Source organism: Trichechus manatus, unplaced genomic scaffold (genome assembly GCF_000243295.1).
Source record: "Trichechus manatus latirostris isolate Lorelei unplaced genomic scaffold, TriManLat1.0 scaffold00117, whole genome shotgun sequence".
Taxonomy (NCBI): Eukaryota; Metazoa; Chordata; class Mammalia; order Sirenia; family Trichechidae; genus Trichechus; species Trichechus manatus.
Genome location: NW_004444053.1, coordinates 6,096,274 through 6,115,105, shown reverse-complemented (window position 1 = coordinate 6,115,105; position 18,832 = coordinate 6,096,274). Strand labels below are relative to the sequence as shown.

General features: G+C 38.0%; 1 protein-coding gene across 3 annotated transcripts in view; it reads left to right on the top strand.

Moving 5' to 3' along the window:
- Positions 1-435: 435 nt before the first annotated feature.
- The window catches only part of VAMP4 (vesicle associated membrane protein 4), a 36,294-nt gene continuing 17,897 nt past the window's right edge, over positions 436-18,832 (top strand). For 2 of the 3 annotated variants that reach the window (XR_002825260.1, XM_004384109.2), the window contains exons 1-4: positions 436-515; positions 3,447-3,566; positions 9,408-9,454; positions 16,494-16,544. Coding sequence is in view for 2 of the 3 variants with exons in the window: in XM_004384109.2 (XP_004384166.1) it covers positions 3,501-3,566; positions 9,408-9,454; positions 16,494-16,544 (164 nt within the window). In the remaining variant the exon portion in view is untranslated. Of the gene's footprint in view, positions 516-720; positions 1,295-3,446; positions 3,567-9,407; positions 9,455-16,493; positions 16,545-18,832 lie in introns of those variants that run through there. The other variant, XM_023738464.1, reaches the window with a different exon arrangement.

Here is an 18,832-nt window from a genome sequence, read left to right as displayed (position 1 = left end):
CTTAGGCTGCGAGCCATCCTCCTCTTCCTACTCGGCTTCCTTTGCTGGGGCTGGGAGTACCTTCTAAACGCCTCGTCAACTCCAGTCAAGAGCATTCCCTTGGCGCCCAACCTCAGTGACTTCTCAGCGCTCCCCCACCTCCCCGAGCGCCCTCCACGCACGCCAGATCCTGGCTGAGACCTCCAGAACCAGTTGTTCTTCCTCCCTCTGAGTACAATACAGTCCTAGAATCCGGGTCTACGCTCCGTGCCGACCACACTCCTTCCGGCTAGTGGAGGACCTAATCGACTCCCTCGCGATCTTCGCGTACTGGTCCCGCCCCCTCCGCCAGCCGCCAGGCCGCGGAGCGCCGATCGGCTCGATGAGACGGCGGCACAGCTGCGGCGGAGCTGGAGACACCGGGTCTGCGCCCACTGTCTCCCGCTCCCGCCTTCCTTCCTGCTGCCCGCTCCTTCCCCCGCCCGCCCTGCACAGCCCGCCCAGAAGAGCTGCCCCGAGCTCCCCGGGAGCCACAGGTACTGACGCCGGCCTGCTCCCGACAGGAGGGGCTGGTGTTAGGAGGAAGGAAGCGGAGACGACGCCCCTGCCCCGCCTCCCCGCAACGTCCGGTCTGGCCGGGCGACTGGCCTGGGGCAGGGGGCGAGGGAGCCCCGGGTTGGAAAAGGCTGGGCCGGGGCGTAGGAGGGGGGTTGAGGGATAGGGGCCGGGAGTGCCGTGAGGAAGGTGGGCAACGACTAGGGTGTGCGGATGGGGGCGGTTGAGGAGGCAGAGGAATAGGAATTAAGAGATGCTCTGGGGAGATAGGAAAAGAGCAGTGCCTGGGATGGGGAAGATCTAGGAAGAGTGGGAGGCAGCCGGGAATGTGAGTGGATATCCTGGGGCAGGAAAGGCCAGAGTTAGGAGCAGATGCCGGGGGACATGGCCTGTGTGGCAGATGGGGTGTAGGGGTGAACGGATCTGCTTGCTAGAGGGGTGGATCTGTTTTATTATTTAAGAGCTCAGGATAAAGAGCGCCAATCCTGCTGCGTTTTTAATGACTGGGAGGTGGCGTGAATCATTTACACTTTGACAGGTTTTGCGGGTGACATCTCCAGGCTGTGTCCATCCAAATCACTTTATTTCCGTGAAACTGCACCCACCAAGACTGCTGATGAGAGAGGAAGGAAGAGGAGAAAGAGAGGGAATGGGGGCAGAGAAAAGGAAAGCCTCTGCCCGGATTCAAGCTTTTTGTGAAATGAAACACATAGGGTTTTTGAATAAAGCAGAAAAGAAGCCAGCATTTATTAAACAACAGGTTAGAAGTTTATTATGTGTAAAACCACTGAATAGAGAAACCATTGAATGGAGAACGTGCTACTTCTTAAAAAATACATGCATTAAAATTTAAAGGTATAGTCATGGCATTAGAAGCATATGGTGATGTGACACTTTTTAGTGAATTGAGTAGTGGTTATCTATCCTTCATAGGTCATGAAGGCTCCCTTATTTGCATATATACCTAGGCACAAACACCTGATTCACCTGTACTGTTTTGCAGGTGAAATCTTAGGCAGAATATGTGCAAGTCTGATTTCTGAGCATGGTTCATTTCTATTAGTTATTTGGTGCAAATATCATCAGTTGCCCTCATACATGAATGTAGCTAATTAATCTGCCTCCTGCTTTGCTGATGGCTTTTCTGTTTGTCAGACATTGGTTTCTTGGTTTCATGAGCCTGATTATTGGATTATTGGACCTGAAATGGGTTTGCTCATCGTTAAGGTTATAGCTTTACTCTATATTTCATAAAGATGTTGTGTCTCTGTGTTGTTTGCTTTGGGATGTTGAGGCAGCCCATTTGTAGGATTTACAATGTAAAGTACAGATAATGTATACCTGATATATTATCTTCATATACATATATATATATAAACCAAACCTGTTGCGGTCAAGTAGCTTCCAACTCATAGTGACTCTATAGGACAGAGTAGAATTGCCCCATAGAGTTTCCGAGGAGTGCCTGGTGGATTCAAACCACCGACCTTTTGATTAGCAGCCATAGCTCTTAACCACTATGCCACCAGGGTTTCCATATATATATGAAGCAACTCAAATTCTTCTATGCTTCCTTTGTCATCTGTTTCTCCATGCATTCTGTAACATTTCTGCATGAATGAATTATTCTAAAATCAAAGTATGATGAATAAAATGGCCAGAGGTATGACAGAAATATTGCAGAATGAAGAACTGTAGTAAGAGTTTGGTTGTTGTTTCAAGTGATTAAATTTCTAGTTTGGGAGCATTTCTTATCAAAGAAAATTGTCTCTGTGAATTTATTTTGACCAGAAGCTGACTTAAAATATTACTTTTATTTGGTTTATGAAACTGGACCTGACAACATTTAAAGATCTTAGAGGTGTTTCTTATTGTGGAGCTTTTTTGAGGGCTACCTATCGGGTTGTTAGAGGGAAAGGGTGCCTTTCTAAAAGACTTTTATAACCTGGTGGACAACTAATTGAGTACATATTAAAACATCGACTGGTTTAGGCCTGTATTTCTGCTATTTAAATGAGTTAAGTGACTAACAGTGTTACTTATTCCTAGTATGCCTTAATTTTCTTTCAGTTTCCAATGCCTACTTTAGGAGTGTTGTAAGGATTAAAAGAAAGTGCATGTAAATCACTGAGCACAGTGCCCGGCACATAGTAAAACATTCAGTACATTTTAGCTATTCTTGATATTCATTGTCTAACCCGAGATTCCGAAACCTTGTATTAGCATAGGACTTTTTCTCAAGTAAATTTTGACTATGTTGCATACACAGGCATTTTTCTGGAAAGTCACAGTGCATATTAGCACTTAAAAGGCTGTGAGAATTTCTGTAGCAAAGAAAACTAGCTTTACTTAACCCAGTAATTACCAAACTTAGCCCTTTTTACAGAGAACCTTGTTGTATGCCTTGGAATTGAATGTTACAGTTTGCAGAATGTTTTTGCCTGTATTATCCAATTTGACCGTTCCAACTCCATGCAGAAGGCTAAAAATCACCACTTTACAGATGAGGAAATGCAATCATTGTTTCAGCAGCTAAAAGTGAGAGAACTAAGAGTTCCACTGTTTTCTGACTCCAAGTTAAAATCTCATTATGTTTCATTTTCAGAGGACCACTTCCTATTTTTCCCTTCTCCAGGACTATCTGTTCTTTTATTTTATAAAATCCTTAAGTTACTCATTTCCTATACATGTGCTCTTAAGGTTTTAGCTATTTCTCATGGCTTTAGCTGTCTCTTACATGTTGAGGCCAAGCATGGAGGCTAGGATCACTGGAGCAGAACAAGTGAGAGGGGAGTAGTCAAAGTCAAGAGAAATGAGGGAGGCCCCATCATGCTGAGCCTTGTAGGCTGTTTTACGTACTTTGGCTTATACCCAAAAGCCTCAAATCTAATGAAAATTATTTTCTCTTTAAGGTGGTGAATTCTTATTCTACTAGGAAGTAGAGAAGTACTTTGTGAGTAAAAAATATGCCTCCCAAGTTCAAACGCCACCTAAATGACGATGATGTCACTGGTTCTGTGAAAAGTGAAAGGGTAAGTTCACGATTTTCAGCTTTAAAAAGGAAAGATTCAGCATAGGTTTTCATTCCTTTTGTAAATAATTTTAGAAAAATCTAAAATTTATGGCTTTATTCTAATCCTATTTGTATAAACATATTAAGAAGTATGTATTACTTAGATTGGTGACTCATTGAATTCTGTTTCCATTATCTACCAAATCACGCTCATAGCTTCCTTCTAATCTTTCAGAGAAATTTTATACAAATACACAATGCCTTATTCAGAATTTTTCAGGTTTTAGAAAGATAGTTAAGTGCATATTATCTAATAGCTTTTCGGGGACTTGGGTAACCAAAACTCAAATCCATTGCCATTGAGTCAATTCCAACTCATAGTGATCCTCTAGGAAGAGTAGAACTGTCCCATAGGGTTTCCAAGGCTGTAAATCTTTACGGAAGCAGACTGCCACATCTTTCTTTCACAGAGTGGCTGGTGGGTTCAAACCACTGACCTTGCAGTTAGCAGCTGAGCGCCTAACCGCTGTATCACCAAGGTTCTGGGGCTTGGGTAGCACCTTGAAATAGAACACATTAATATTTCTCAGTGATATGTGAGATTACATTAAGTGTATAAATAAGTTAGTTAACATCAGTTTGGATCAGGTTTCCCTCCAAATGAATTTTGTACCAAACTTAGAAAACCTTTTGGTTTTCAGAATTTTTTAGATTTTGGAATTTCAGGTAAGGCATTCTGGACCTGTAATTGCCTCAGAGTTCAGAGAATCTTTTATATACTGTTTTAATTTCTAGTTTATTCCAGAAACATTTTGTACAAGTATGTATAAATCTATAAATTATGTAACATTTTGGAAGAAGACATTTGATATGAATGTTATTAAAGTACTCAATAAATATTGAGGGAAGGAATTAATGTTCTTATTCCTTTTTACGTAGCAGCCTGAAGCCCTGCCTCACTCCCTTTCTTCTTAACATTCATTCATGTGCTCATTCATCCAACAAATATTTATTGACCACCTTCCATGTGTTAGGCAATGTGCTAAGAACTGGAGGGCAGGGTCTCTGCTCTTAGGGAGCTTATAGTCTGCTTGACTTCGTTTTGCATGTTCCTTTTTGCACAACATCAGAACCTCATATTATCCACTCTATCCAACATCTAATGAGTACAATATAGTAAACATTTGTCTTGTTCTGACTCTTTCAACAGTTTTTTTTTTTTTTTTTTAAGATGGTTAGAATCTACCAGTAGATTAAATCCTGTAAGGGTTTTAAAATAAGCTTTGTGTATATACTTAAAAACATAACATGTACAGTCCTAAATGAGTTCCACTATTGAGACTGTAACCATACACTTTGTATTTACATTATGGGTTGATTACTTGTAGAATTTATTGTAAAAATAGGATGTTGGCTGTTTATTTAAACAGAGACCTCCTTTTTGAATATTTATCAGATTATGAAGTTTGATAACTGGTTCTAATAATCTGTAAATTACTTTAAAATTTTAAAAAGTACTACTTCTCTTTCCCATTATACTTTTCTTTTGTAACCAAAACCACCAAACCCGTTGCCACTGAGTCAATTCCAACTCATAGTGACCCTATAGGACAGGGTAGAACCGCCCCATAGGGTTTCCAAGCAGTGCCTGGTGGATTCGAACTGCTGACCTTTTTGGTTAGCAGCCGAACTCTTAACCACTACGCCACCAAGATTTCCTCTTTTGTAACAGCTTTATTGAAATATAATTCACAAACCATACAATTCACCCATTTAAAGTGTACAATTCATTGGTATTAAGTATATGCACAGAGTTGTGCAACCATTACTACACCCAATTTTAGAATATTTTCATCATCCTAAAAAGAAACTATGTACATTTTAGCAGTCATCTCCCTTTCTCCCCATCCCTGCAGCCCTAGGCAACCACAAATGTATAGATCTGTCTCTTCTGGATATTTCATGTAAATGGAATCATGCAATATTTGATCTTTTGTAGCTGGCATCTTTCACTTAGCATGATGTTTTCAAGGTTCATTCATGTCGTAGCATGTACCAGGACGTCATTCCTTCCTATTGCCAAATAATATTCCAGTCTATGGATATGCCACATTTTGTTTATCCATTTATCAGTTGATGGACATTTGGATTTGTTTCTACTTTTTGCCTGTTACAAATAATGCCACTATGAACATTCATGTACAAGTTTTTGCGTGGACACATGCTTTCATTTCTCTTGGATATATACCTAGGAATGGACTTGCTAAATTTTGTAGTAACCCCATGTTCAACCTTTTGAGGAACTGCCAAACTGTTTTCCAGTGACTGCACCATTTTACATTCCCAACAACAATGTATGAAGGTTCCACTTTTTCCACATCCTATGGACACTTGTTATTAACTTTTTGATGATAGCCATCCTAGGGGGTATGAAGTGGTATTTCATTGTGTCCTGTTATACTTTGACATTGTATCCCTAGCACGTAAACTTGTTGAATGAATGAGTAAAAAGTCATTGGTTTTCATGGTGTATTTCTCAGTGTACAACTAAAATAAACACACCTTATCTTTAGTATTATCATCCTCTAAGCCACATAAACTGCATCATAAATATAATGATTGTCTGTTAATACTTATAAGCAAGAATATCATTCAAGAAGTATTTGTTGAAGGAATGAGTTAATGCATTGATTTCCCTGATTATTATTGATGTTGAACATCTTTTCATGTGGTCATTGTCCATTTCTTTTCCTATTGAGAATTGTCTAATCCTATCCTTTGACTATTTTTCTATAATATCTCTTTTTCTGACTGATTTGTCAGAGCTCTTTATGTAATACAGATGTCAATTATTTTATCTGAATGTATGTTGCAGATATTTTTTCCCAGTCTCTTGCTTGCGTTTTAACCTTGTTTATTACATCTTCTGTTCTTCAAGTTTTTAACTTTTATATAATCAGATTCTTGAATCTTTCTCTTTAAGCTTCTTGGATGTGTTACTTAGGAATATAACAGTTTACCCATCTTAAGAGTTAAATACTATTTCATACATTTACAGGCTTTGTGGTTTCATAAATAAATGCATTTAGGTCACATTTTCTTTTAAGTACTATTGTGGCCATGCCCTACAGATTTTGAACTGTAATATTCCCAGTGTCATTCATTTCTAAATAGTCTGTTCAACTTCATGTACATTTTAGCATAAGAGTTAATTTTAAAATTTCTTTTTGTTATTTGTTTTAATTTCTACTGTATTGTGATCAGAAAGTGTGGCTTGTGTAATTTCTACTTTTTTGGAATTTATTGAAATTATTTTGTGACTTTTTCATTTTTTGGATATTTGAAAAAAAAAGTTGCTATTTGAGTACAAAATTCTATATACTTGTTCTTTGTCTTTTTGGTTTGACCATCTCTGGAGGGTATGTTAAATCCTCCTTATGATTTTGAATGGGTAATTTGTCCTTGTAATTCGAACAGCTTTGGCTTTATGTATCTTGTGCTATGTTGTTAGGTATATAATGTTCTTGCTGTTAAATCTACTTGGTGGATTGTTCATTTTATCTTTGAAAATCTTCTTATTTGATTGTGTAATGATTTTGCCCTAAGATTCCTCTTTGTATCTGTATTACTGACTCTAACATACTTTTTGTTAGAATTTGCCAATGTATCTTTTCCTTTTTTTATCCTTTATTTGATATTTGTTTTAGGTGAACTACTTATAAACAGATATGGCTGGATTTTTTAAAACCCTAATCATAGACTTTTTGTTTTAAATAGGGGCATTCAAACATGCACATTTATTATGATAACTAATATATTTGGGCTTTTTCTGCCCTAGCTGGTCCCTCTGCCAGCAACAAATGCTCTTCACCCTGATCTTTGTTTGGCTGGCTCCTTGTTACTATTTGGATTTCAGCTTAAATTTCACCTTTTCAGAGTGATTTTCCATGACAAGCTAATCTCATGTAGGCATTGTCACTTTCTGTCCCATCACTGTTTTAGTTTTCTACATAGCATTTATCCCTGTCAAATATTTTTCTGTGAGAGCTTGGACCTTGTCTGTTTTGTTCAAAGCTGTGTGTGCTTGGTACTTAGAACAGTACCTAGTACCTAAAAGATACTCAGCAATATTTTTTAAATGAATATTGAGTACATCCTTTAATTTTTTTTTTTTTACTCTTTATGTTATATATTATTTTACAGAGATACAATGATATTTTTTATATTTGTTTTATTTTTCCTCTTTTCCCTTACTTTGTTTGCTGGATTATTTTTTCTCAACACTCTCCCTATTCCCAGTATCACTAGGCAATTTAGAAATATTACTCCATCACTGTTTCTTTTGTTATTGGTTAACTTAATATTTTAACAAGAATGTTTAGATCTGTGTTGTGTCAACACACTAAAAAGTATGCCCCTTCTATTGTTTTTTCCCATTTTAGTCCTATTCCTCCTTCCTCCACTCCACTCCACTCCTCACCAAGATAAGTGTATTATTATGCTGTTAATTCCTCACTTCAGTCTCCCATTCCCAGCTCCTCGACTTTGTTAGAAAAGTTTTAGGTTTTTTATAGGCTTTTTCTTATATTATGCCTTTTTTTTTTCAGTAGCTGTAAGTTACAATTCACAATCACATTATCATCATCCAGTTAGATTTGACCATACATTTTGTTAGATTCATTGATAGATAAATCTCTGTCTTAAGATTTTTGCTCTGGTTTAATTTTCTTTCTGGCTGGTGTAATTCTTTGAGTACTTTCCTCAGAAAAGGTACATGGATGGTGTATTCATTTCCCATTGCTGCTATATAAATTACCACAAACTTAGTGACTTAAATAACAGAAATTTATTATCTTATGGTTCTGGTGGTTAGAAGTCCAAAATGGGTCCTGGTGTGCTAGGACATCTTTCTTCTGGGGCTCTAGGGGGCATTCTGTTTCTCTGCCTATTATAGCTTCTAGAGGCCACCTGCATTCCATGGCTCATATTTTTTCCTCCATTTTCAAAGCCAACAGTATAACATCTTCTGCCTCCCTCTTATAAGGACCTTTGTGATTATCTTGGGCTCACCTGGATCATCTATAATGATTTTCTCACCTGAAGATTCTTAATCATATCTGCAAAGTCGCTTTTACCTTGCAAAGTAACATATTCACAAATTTCAGGGACTAGGGTGTAGACATCTTTGGAGGGTCATTTTTTGCCTACAGCAGGTGGTATATGAGTTCTTGTGTGTCTGAGAAGATCTATTTTTTACCCTTATTTAGCCTGTTTTTTGGACTTTATGTCCCCCTTTTGGGGAGATGGTGAGAGTACCTTCATTTTAAAGAGAGTAATTGCATTTTATAAGGCAAAATTATAAAGTTGTTTTTGTTTAGAAGTTCAGATGTGTAGAGGGCTATTTGTGGACTGAGAAGCTAAAAGGTAAACTGCCAAGTACGAAGCTCTTGTTTGTCAGTTCCAACCTACCCGTCTGTACTGTTCTCTCTGATGTTAAAGTTGAACTCTGCAAACTACATTTCTCCTTTACCCTGTTAGTTTCTGCTAATAGAGAGAGACCAGAAGGCAAGAGGAAGGAGAAGGGACTGGCTTCTTCCTCATTGCCTGCAGTTCCTTACTCCCACAGCCAGCTTCATGACCTTTCTACATCTGAGTCAGCTACAAGATTCTGAAATTATAAACCTTTTCTTTGGGAAGCCTGTAAAGGTTGTTCCACATCTTTTAACTTCCAGTGAAGCATATATAAGTAATCACTCTTCCTTCTGTCTGGAAGCTTGGAGTTAAGAAATTTCACCAGGATAGGACTTGTTTCATTACTCCTTTCTAAATCTGAAAACCCATCTTTTTCTTCTTTTAACAGAGAAATCTTTTGGAAGATGATTCAGATGAAGAAGAGGACTTTTTTCTGTGAGTTTTTAAAAATATATATATAGCTTTATTAAGGTGTAATTGACATACATTAAAATTTATATGTTTAAAGTGTACAATATGAATTTTGACATATGTTTACACTCTTGAAATCATCACCAAAATCAAGATAATGAACATAGCTGTCACTCCAAAATTTTCCTCATCACCCCTGGTAATCCATTGCTCTCCCAGTCTCCAGGCAATCCCTGGTCTGCATTCTGTCACTATGGATTAATTTGTATTTTCTAGAATTTTATATGATTGGAATCATTAAGTATGTCCCTTTTTTACTGGCTTCATTTACTTAGCGTAATAATTTGGATATTCAGCCATGCTATTGCTTGTATCAATAGATTGTTTCTTTTTGTTGTTCAGTAGTATTGCACTCTTTCTTTCCTGTCTTTTTAATGACCTTTGGCTTTCTTAATGTATGATGTCCTTGATGTCATTCCACAGCTCATCGGGTCTTTGGTCATTAGTGTTCGGTGCGTCAAATCTGTTCTTGAGATGGTGTCTAAATTCAGGTGGGATATACTCAAGGTTGTATTTTGGCTCTTGTGGACTTGTTTTAATTTTCTTCAGCTTCAGCTTGAACTTGCATGTGAGAAAAAGACAGGAAAGAAAAAAAAGACCAAAATGGATGTCAGAAGAGACTCTGAAACTTGCCCTTGAATGTGGAGTAGCTAAAGCAAAGAGAAGAAATGATGGAGTAAAATGACTGAACAGAAGATTTCAAAGGGCAGCTCGAGAAGACAAAATATTATAATGAATATGCAAAGACCTGGAGTTAGAAAACCAAAAGAAAAGAACACACTCCGCATTTCTCAAGCTGACAGAACTGAAGAAAAAATTCGAGCCTCGAGTTGCAATATTGAAGGATTCTATTAAGTCATGAGTTCTTTACATATTCCAGATACACATTTTTTGTTGGATATATGTTTTGCAAATATTTTCTCCCAGTCTATAACTTACTTTCCATTTTCATAACAGTATCCTTTGCAGAGCAAAGTTTTTGGTTTTGATGAAATCAATTTATTGAAAAATTTCTTACATTGTTTTTACTTTTTTGTGTTATATTTAAGAAATCTTTGCCAAACTCAAGGGCACTAAGGTATTCTCTGTGTTTTTTTCCAGGAGTTTTATAGTTTTTAACTCTTACATTTAGGTCTATTATCCATTTCAAGTTAATTTTTGTTTATGGTGTAAGGTAAGGGTGACGGTTCATTTTTTCTGGGGTGTGGCTATCCAATTATTCTATCACCATTTGATGAAAAGATTATCGTTTTGCCGTTGCATTGTCTCAGAAACTTTGTAAAAAAGTAACTAAACATATATATGGGGATCTATTTCTAGATTCTTGTTTTCTTCTGTTGATCTATATGTCTATGTTACATCAATACCACACTATTTTTATTACTATGACTTTATAATAATTCACAATGTAGTGTAGTGTATGTCTTTCAACTTTATACTTCTCAAAGTTCTTTTGGCTATTAGAGATTCTATGCATTTTCATATAAATTTTAGAATCATCTTGGTAATTTCTTAAGAAAATCTTGCTAGAATTTTGATTAAGATTGCATTCAATCTATAAATAAATTTGGGGAGAATTAATATCTTAACGATACTGAAATTTCTGACCCATGAACATGGTATATATATTTATTTTGGTCCTCTTTAATTTCTCTCATTTATAGTTTTCAGTGTCTAAATTTTGTACATTTTTTGTCAAGTTTATCCTTAAGTATTTTATAACTTCCTGATGCTACTAAAAATGGCATTGAAAAAATTTTAATTTCCTGTCACAGGTGGTCCCCAGATTATGAACGTCTGACTTATGTACAACCAGTAGTTACAAATCAACCCCAGAAAAGTCTACTATATTAAAAATTCGAGGTACATACTATGGTTTGTAATAAGAAGTGGGCACACTTTGTGATGTGCATCAAAATATTATTATTATTACTGTATTACTATGTTTAAGATGTTTTAGTGTATCCAAAAGTATTTATTGTTTTTATGCACAGAAAGGTATACTGTATACCAAGACAAACATTTGACTAACTGACGTTTGATATGAATTGTAGCTAACTGTTCTGATTTCCATACAAATTATACTTAAAGACACTTAGGAATGGAGCTCGTTTGTAATCCAGGGACTGACTGTATTCGTTGCTGATATATAGAAATACAATTGATTTTTATAAATTGACTTTGTGTTCTGCAATCTTGCTAAACTCACTTATTAGTTCTAGTAGCTTTTTTGTAACTTTCATTAGAATTTCTGCATAGGTGATTATGTCATTGGCAAATAAAGACACTTTTACTTCCTCCTATCCAGTCTTTGGAGCCCTGGTGGCGCAGTGGTTAAAAGCTGCAGCTGCTAACCAAAAGATCAGCAGTTCGAACCTACCAGCCACTCCTTGAAAACCCTATGGAGCAGTTCTGCTTTGTCCTGTAGGGTCACTATGAGTCAGAATCAACTCGACAGCAATATGGTTTTTTTTTTGGTATATGCCTTTTATTTTTTTCTCTTAGCTTGTTGCTCTGGCTAGAATCTCCAGTACAATATTGAATAATCATGGTGAGGAAGGATGTTTTTACCTTATTCCTGATCTTAGGAGAAACTATGCAGTCTTTCACCATTAAGTTGGATATTAACTGTAGGTTTTTTGTAGTTTCCCTTTATCAGGCTGAGGAAGTTCTCTTGTACCTAGTTTGCTAAGAGTTTTTGTCATAATTGATGTTGAATTTTGTCAGGTGTTTCTTCTTTATCTGTTGAGATGATCATATGGATTTTCTTTGTCTGTTCAAGTGCTGATTTATGTTGATTGATTGTGGAATTTTAAACCAACCTTGCATTCTTGGAATAAACCCTACTTGATCATCATGCAGTATCCTTTTAAACATTGTTGAAATCAGTTTGCCAAGACTTTTTGCATCTATGTTCATGAGAGATAATGGTTGGTTGATAGTTGTTATGGATTGAATTGTGTCCCTCCAAAATGTGTGTCAACTTGGCTAGGCCATGATTTCCAGTATTGTGTGGTTGTCCTCCATTTTGTGATGGGATGTAATTTTCCTATGTGTTGTAAATCCTAACCTCTATGATATTAATAACGTAGAATTAGAGGCAGGCTATGTTAATGAAGTGGGACATAATCTACAGGATTAGGTTGTATCTTGAGTCAATTCCTTTTGAGATATTAAAGAGAGAAGCAAGTAGAGAGGAGAGGGACCTATTTGCCACCAAGCAAGAAAAGCCAGGAGCAGAGTGTGTCCTTTGGACTCAGGGTCCCTGCGCTGTGAAGCTCTTATACCAGGGGAAGATTGATCACAAGGACCTTCCCGAGAGCCGACAGAGAGAGAAAACCTTCCCCTGAAGCTGATGCCCTGAATTCGAACTTTTAGCCCCCTAGACTGTTGAGAGAATAAACTTCTGTTTGTTAAAGCCACCCACTTGTGGTATTTCTGTTATAGCATCACTAGATAGCTAAGACAGAATTTGGTACCGGAAGAGTGAGGTGCTGCTCTGACAGATAGATACCTACAATGTGGAAGTGGTTTTGAAACTGTGAATGGGTAGAGGCTGGAAGAGTTTTAAAGTGCCTAATAGTAAAAACCTAGGTGGTCTTGAAGAGAGTGTTGGTGGAATTATGGACACAAAGACAGTTCTGGTGAGGGCTCAGAGGAAGTGAGGAGAGCTATAACAACAGACAGCACAAATGGCTAGAAGCAGCAACAGAAATGGTAGCAGCAGAACCAGGGACTGGCATGAAATGGCGAGAGAGCTGAGAGCCTTTGGGCAGGAGGCTTCCTGGCGAAGTGGGGTGCCTCCAGGCACTTGTTGGTGGAGCCAGGCTCATCAACCCGTGGAATGTGAGAGCTGAGTGCCTTCCGGCCAAGGTTTACTGGCAGAGTGGAGTGCCTCTACGCACTTATCAAAACAGCTAAAGAGCTTTGTAACTCTTGCCTGAGAAGGATAGCAGAGGCTGGGCTGGCCCAAGAGGCCTGAGGGGCCAAGAGGCTAAGGAACCAGGAAATAGAAGCTGAAGAGACAAGGAGCACAGAAAGCAGAGCTGCCTCCGTCTCAAAGAGTATGGCCGTGACCTTTGGGATCGCAAAGGATGAAACCATGGCCTGTTGGATCTCAAAGAGTGGAGCCGTGGCCTCCTAGGTTTCAAGGAGTCAGATCTTTACCAGCTTGGTTCCGGACTGTGGGACTGCCATTCACAAGTACCAGGGTGATAGGGGTGGGGTTACCATGCCCAAGGAGCAGAAGAATAGGGCCTGCCAGGACTGAGGGGTTAGGGTTGCCACTCAGACTAGGAGAATGGGGCTGCCCAAATCCAAGGGAGCAGAGTTGCCATCCCAGTGGGCCTGGCAGGTGGAGCTGAAGTCCAGGGCCAAGGGGCCTCCACCCAGAATCCAGAGAGTGTGGCCAACACCCAGAGTCTGGAGGGCAGGGCCATTGCCTAAATGGTCTCAGAGAACACAGGATTATTTTCAAGCCTTGAGAGCTAATGTAATGTGTTCTGCTGACTTGCTTGCTGCCTGTTATGCCCTCTTTCCCTCCAGTTTCTCCCATTTGTAATGAAAGTCTACCCTGTGCCTGTTCCACCATTGTACTTTGGAAGCAGGTAACTTGTATTCTAGATGTCACAGATGAAGAGGAATTTTGCCTCAGGATGAAATTTGAACTTGGAGTTGACTTAGGACTTTTGAGATGATTGATGGGGTAGATTGAATTGTATCCCCCCAAAATATCTGTCAACTTGGCTAAGCCATAATTCCCAGTATTGTGTGATTGTCCTTTATTTTGTGATCTGATGTAATTTTCCTATGTGTTGTAAATCCTAACCTCTGTGATGTTAATGAGGCATGATTAGAGAGTTATGTTAATGAGATGGGACACAATCTACAGAATTAGGTTGTATCTTGGGTTAGTCTCTTTTGAGATATAAAAGAGAAAAGTGAGCAGAGAGGAGAGGGACCTAATTACTACCAAGCAAGAAGAGCCAGGAGCAGAGTGCGCCTTTTGGACTTAGAGCCCCTGTGCTGAGTAGCTGCTAGACCAGGGGAAGACTGATGACAAGGACTTTCCCCCTGAGCCAACAGAGAGAGAAAGCCTTCCCCTGGAGCTGGTGCCCTGAATTCCAACTTCTAGTCTCCTAACTGTGAGAGAATAAGTTTCTGTTTGTTAAAGCCGTCCATTTGTGGTAGTTCTGTTTATAGCAGCACTAGATAACTAAAACAATAGTTATGTCTTTTTCTGTTTTGTTTATTTGTATTTAAGTTATTGCTGGCCTCATAGAATGAGTTGGGAAATGTTCTTTCTTTTTCAGTTTTCCTAAACAGTTTGTGTAGAATTGGTATCCTTTCTTCCTTAAATGTTTGATAGAAATTAACACTGAATCCATCTAGTCCTGGAATATTCTTTGTGGGGGGAGGTTATATATATTTTTATTTTAATTTAAAATAATTTTAGACTTATGGAAGAGATGCATAGGTAATACAGAGAACCCATTTGCCCTTCACCTGGCTTCTCTTCGTTAATCTTACATAACCGTGTTACATTTATCTGTAGTGATCTCCCTTCTTGCATTCCTATTAGTAATTTGGGTCTTTTCTTTTTTTCTCCTAATCAGTCTGACTAGAAGTTCATCAATTTTCATTTTTGAAAGAATCGGCTTTTGTTTTTTTTTTTCCATGAATATTTTTAAAGTCTCATATTACTTAATAGATGAAACAAACATAGCTACTTCTTTTTTTTTTTTAACCTATACCTGGGTTGGAGCCCTGGTGGTGCAGTGGTTGAGCTTGACTGCTAACCAAAAGGTCGGCAGTTCTAATCCATCAGCTGTTCCTTGGAAACCCTATGGGGCAGTTCTACTCTGTCCTATAGGGTTGTTTTGAGTTGGAATTGATGCAGTGGCAACGAGTTTAAGGTTATACCTGGGTTAATTTTAATCTAATAATTTTTAGATTAGCTGTTTCACTTTTATCATCTCATTTAATGGTTGCTTTTACTTGCTTTTCAGTTAACCAGTTCTTTCTCACTCTGGCCTATTTTAAGGGATGGCCTCTGGTTCAGAATATTAGTATTTTATGAATTTCAATGTTTAACTTTGATTTTGAATAGAATACTGGTCCAGTGAGAGCTTAGTTAGAGCTTTAAAGACTTTATGGAATAAATTTAGAGTAATCGAGGCAGAGACAATATATTCATGTTTATAAACATAAATATAAATCATGTTAAATTGTCTGTGGGCAGTTTGATTTTTTCCCTCTAAAAATGTGTTTGCTTCCTCAATAGCTGTTTTCTTTGCCTCCTTTAAACGTTGCTATGTGCCTGGAAATTTAAGAACCTATTTTCTTTTTAGCTTTGTGGTTTATACTTTATTATGTATCTTTAGAGGAATGATAAATACTTAAAGTATCCAAAAGTTTTTATGTCAAGAATATTAAAATGGATAATAGAGAGATAATAATTTGAGAAATGTTGATATTTTCATACACTGCTATATTTCCCCTTTGGCTATGTTGGTAAGTTTAAGATGACTGATCAAAGAAACATACTGAAAAATGTTTAGTGTTTTGAGTGAGTTTTTTCTCCACACATACCTGCCAGTCAGCATAGTATCATAGCCTAAGATCAAGGTGAATTGTACTTTCAGTTGTTCTACAGTTAATCATGAAGCTATTCATATTCACTGACAGTTTAGTTGTTATATTTCAGCATTTATTGATTAGAACAACTTATATATAATTAATGATTATATAAACTCTAATTTCTCTGAAAGTTATAACAGTCAGAAGAGTTGGGTTAATTATGGCTAGCAGTAAGTGCCAATGAAGTCAAGAGAGGGTTCTGCATCATTCAATTCCAGCATTACCAGTAAAATGTGGTTCCTTATAAGAAATGACTGATCCATATTTAGAATTCAGCTCAATTGTGTGTGTGTGTGTGTGTGTTTTATTTTATTTTATTTTTTAATACTATCGCTACTAATATTTACTTGGTATTTTGTTTTAGAAGGGGACCATCTGGACCAAGATTTGGACCAAGAAATGATAAAATTAAGCAGTAAGTTCCTGAGACATTCATTTGTTTAAATGATTATCATATTCCTTTGTAACCAGGTGTTGGCAAACTGTAGCCCATGAGCCAAATCTGCCTGCCACCTGTTTTTGTAAATAAAGTTTTATTGAAACACAGGCACACCCATTTATTTACATATTATCTGTGGTTGCTTTTGAGCTACAGTGGCAGAGCTGAGTAGTTGTGGCAGAGTCTTCAAGGCCAACAAAACCTAAAATATCTACTATCTGGTGTTTTTCAGAAAGAAATTTTCTGACCCATTTATGTAAACTAAATGTAATTCCTAGATTATAAAAGCCCAATTCTTTTTATTTTCGCAGAGCTACTAAGGAAATGCAGTTTCTGGTTGATGGTTTTTGTTTTTTTCAACTTGGTTGCCTTATGTCAAATCCATTTGTTTAGCATAATCTGAAGGTCTGTTTTGGTTTTAAATCTATAACTTGATTTCCATTTTTAGAGTGATAATAAACGTAATGTGATAGATTTAATTATTTGAAGAGTAATATCTTTTGAGCTACTTCCACATTCTTTTTATATGTTACGTATCCTAAACCATATACTGATCAAAGTTTTCTGGCTAATTTTCAGTTTAAAGCCTTTGCTGTATATACAGTAAAACTTGCGAAAGCTGGAAACTTTGTAAGGCAGAACCCTGTCAGAGAAGGAAAATTCAGATATTTTCCACTAATAAAGAGTGATAGAAAAGTGGTAGACTGCATCCTGTCAAAGGCATACAACTTGTGAGACCCAGCAAGTTCCAGCTCTCCCAGGTTTCGCTGTATTATTGGTGTTAGATTATGAATAATATGCCTTAGTGAATGTATCTAGTGTTGGAAGGCTGTGCATCCTGGCAGGAAGGGAAAAAGAATGGATAAAGTAGTGAATCACACATTAGGTTGAGAGAAGGACCCTGGACCAATTGACCAAGCTATAAAGACTAATTATGGAAGGCAAACTGAATGGCCCAGGTTCACGATATTAGGGTAAGAGTCACTTCCCTAATCCTGGAAATTGTTGACACTGTAATAGGTTATCTAGTTATTGGTCAGATTCTTGGGCTTTAGTTAGATAGCTGTTGGTGTGAAGAAGTATGTCCTTATCCTAAACCTCATCCTAGCGAGTATATTCCAAGATCCAGAACCAAGATACCGACAAATTGATTAAAGTACCAGATGTGGTGTATTGGTTTTCTATTGCTGCATAACAAATTACATGACCTCAGCAGCTTAAAACTACACACATTTTTTTATTGTACTTTAGATGAAGGTTTACAGAACAAATAGTTGCTCATTAAACAGTTAGTACACATATTATTTTATGACAATGGTTAGCAACCCACATCATGTCAACACTGTCCCTTCTCAACCCTGGGTTCCCTATTACCAGCTTTCCTGTCCCCTCCTGCCTTCTAGTCCTTGTCCCTGGACTGTTTTGCCCCGTTAGTCTCGTTTTGTTGTATGGGGCTGTCTCATCTTTGGCTGAATGGTGAACCTCAGGAGTGACTTCATTACTGAGCTAAAAAGGTGTCGGAGGGGTCATACTCTTGGGGTTTCTCCAGTCTCTGTCAGGCCAGTAAGCCTGGTCTTTTTTTTTGTAAGTACGAATTTTGTTCTACATTTTTCTCCATCTCTGTCCAGGACCCTCTGTTGTGATCTTGGTCAGAGCAGTCAGTGGTGGTAGCCAGGCACCATCTAGTTGTACTGGTCTCAGTCTGGTGGAGGCTGTGGTAGTTGTGGTCCATTAGTCCTTTGGACTAATCTTTCTGTTGTATGTTGTTTTCTTCATTCTCCCTTGCTCCAGATGGGGTGAGACCGGTGGAGTCTTAGATGGCTTCTCACAGGCTTTTAAGACCCCAGATGCTACTTGCCAAGGTAGAATGTAGAACATTTTCTTTATAAACTGTGTTATGCCAGTTGAGCTAGATGTTTCCCGAGACCATGGTACCCACAGCCCTCCACCCAGCAATTCAGTCCCTCAGGGAGTTTGGATGTATCTGTGGAGCTTCCATGACGTTTTGTTGTACAAGTTGTCCTGGCTTCCCCAGTATTGTGTACTGTCTTACCCTTCACCAGAGTTACCACTTATCTATTGTCTATTTAGTATTTCCCCCTACCCCTCCCATCCCTTGTAACCAACAAAGATTGTTTCTTTTTGTGTGTGAACTTTTTAATGAGTTTTTACAGTAGAGGTCTCATACAATATTTGTCCTTTTGTGATTGACTTATTTCACTCAGCATAATGTCCTCCAGTTTCATCCATGTTATGAGATGCTT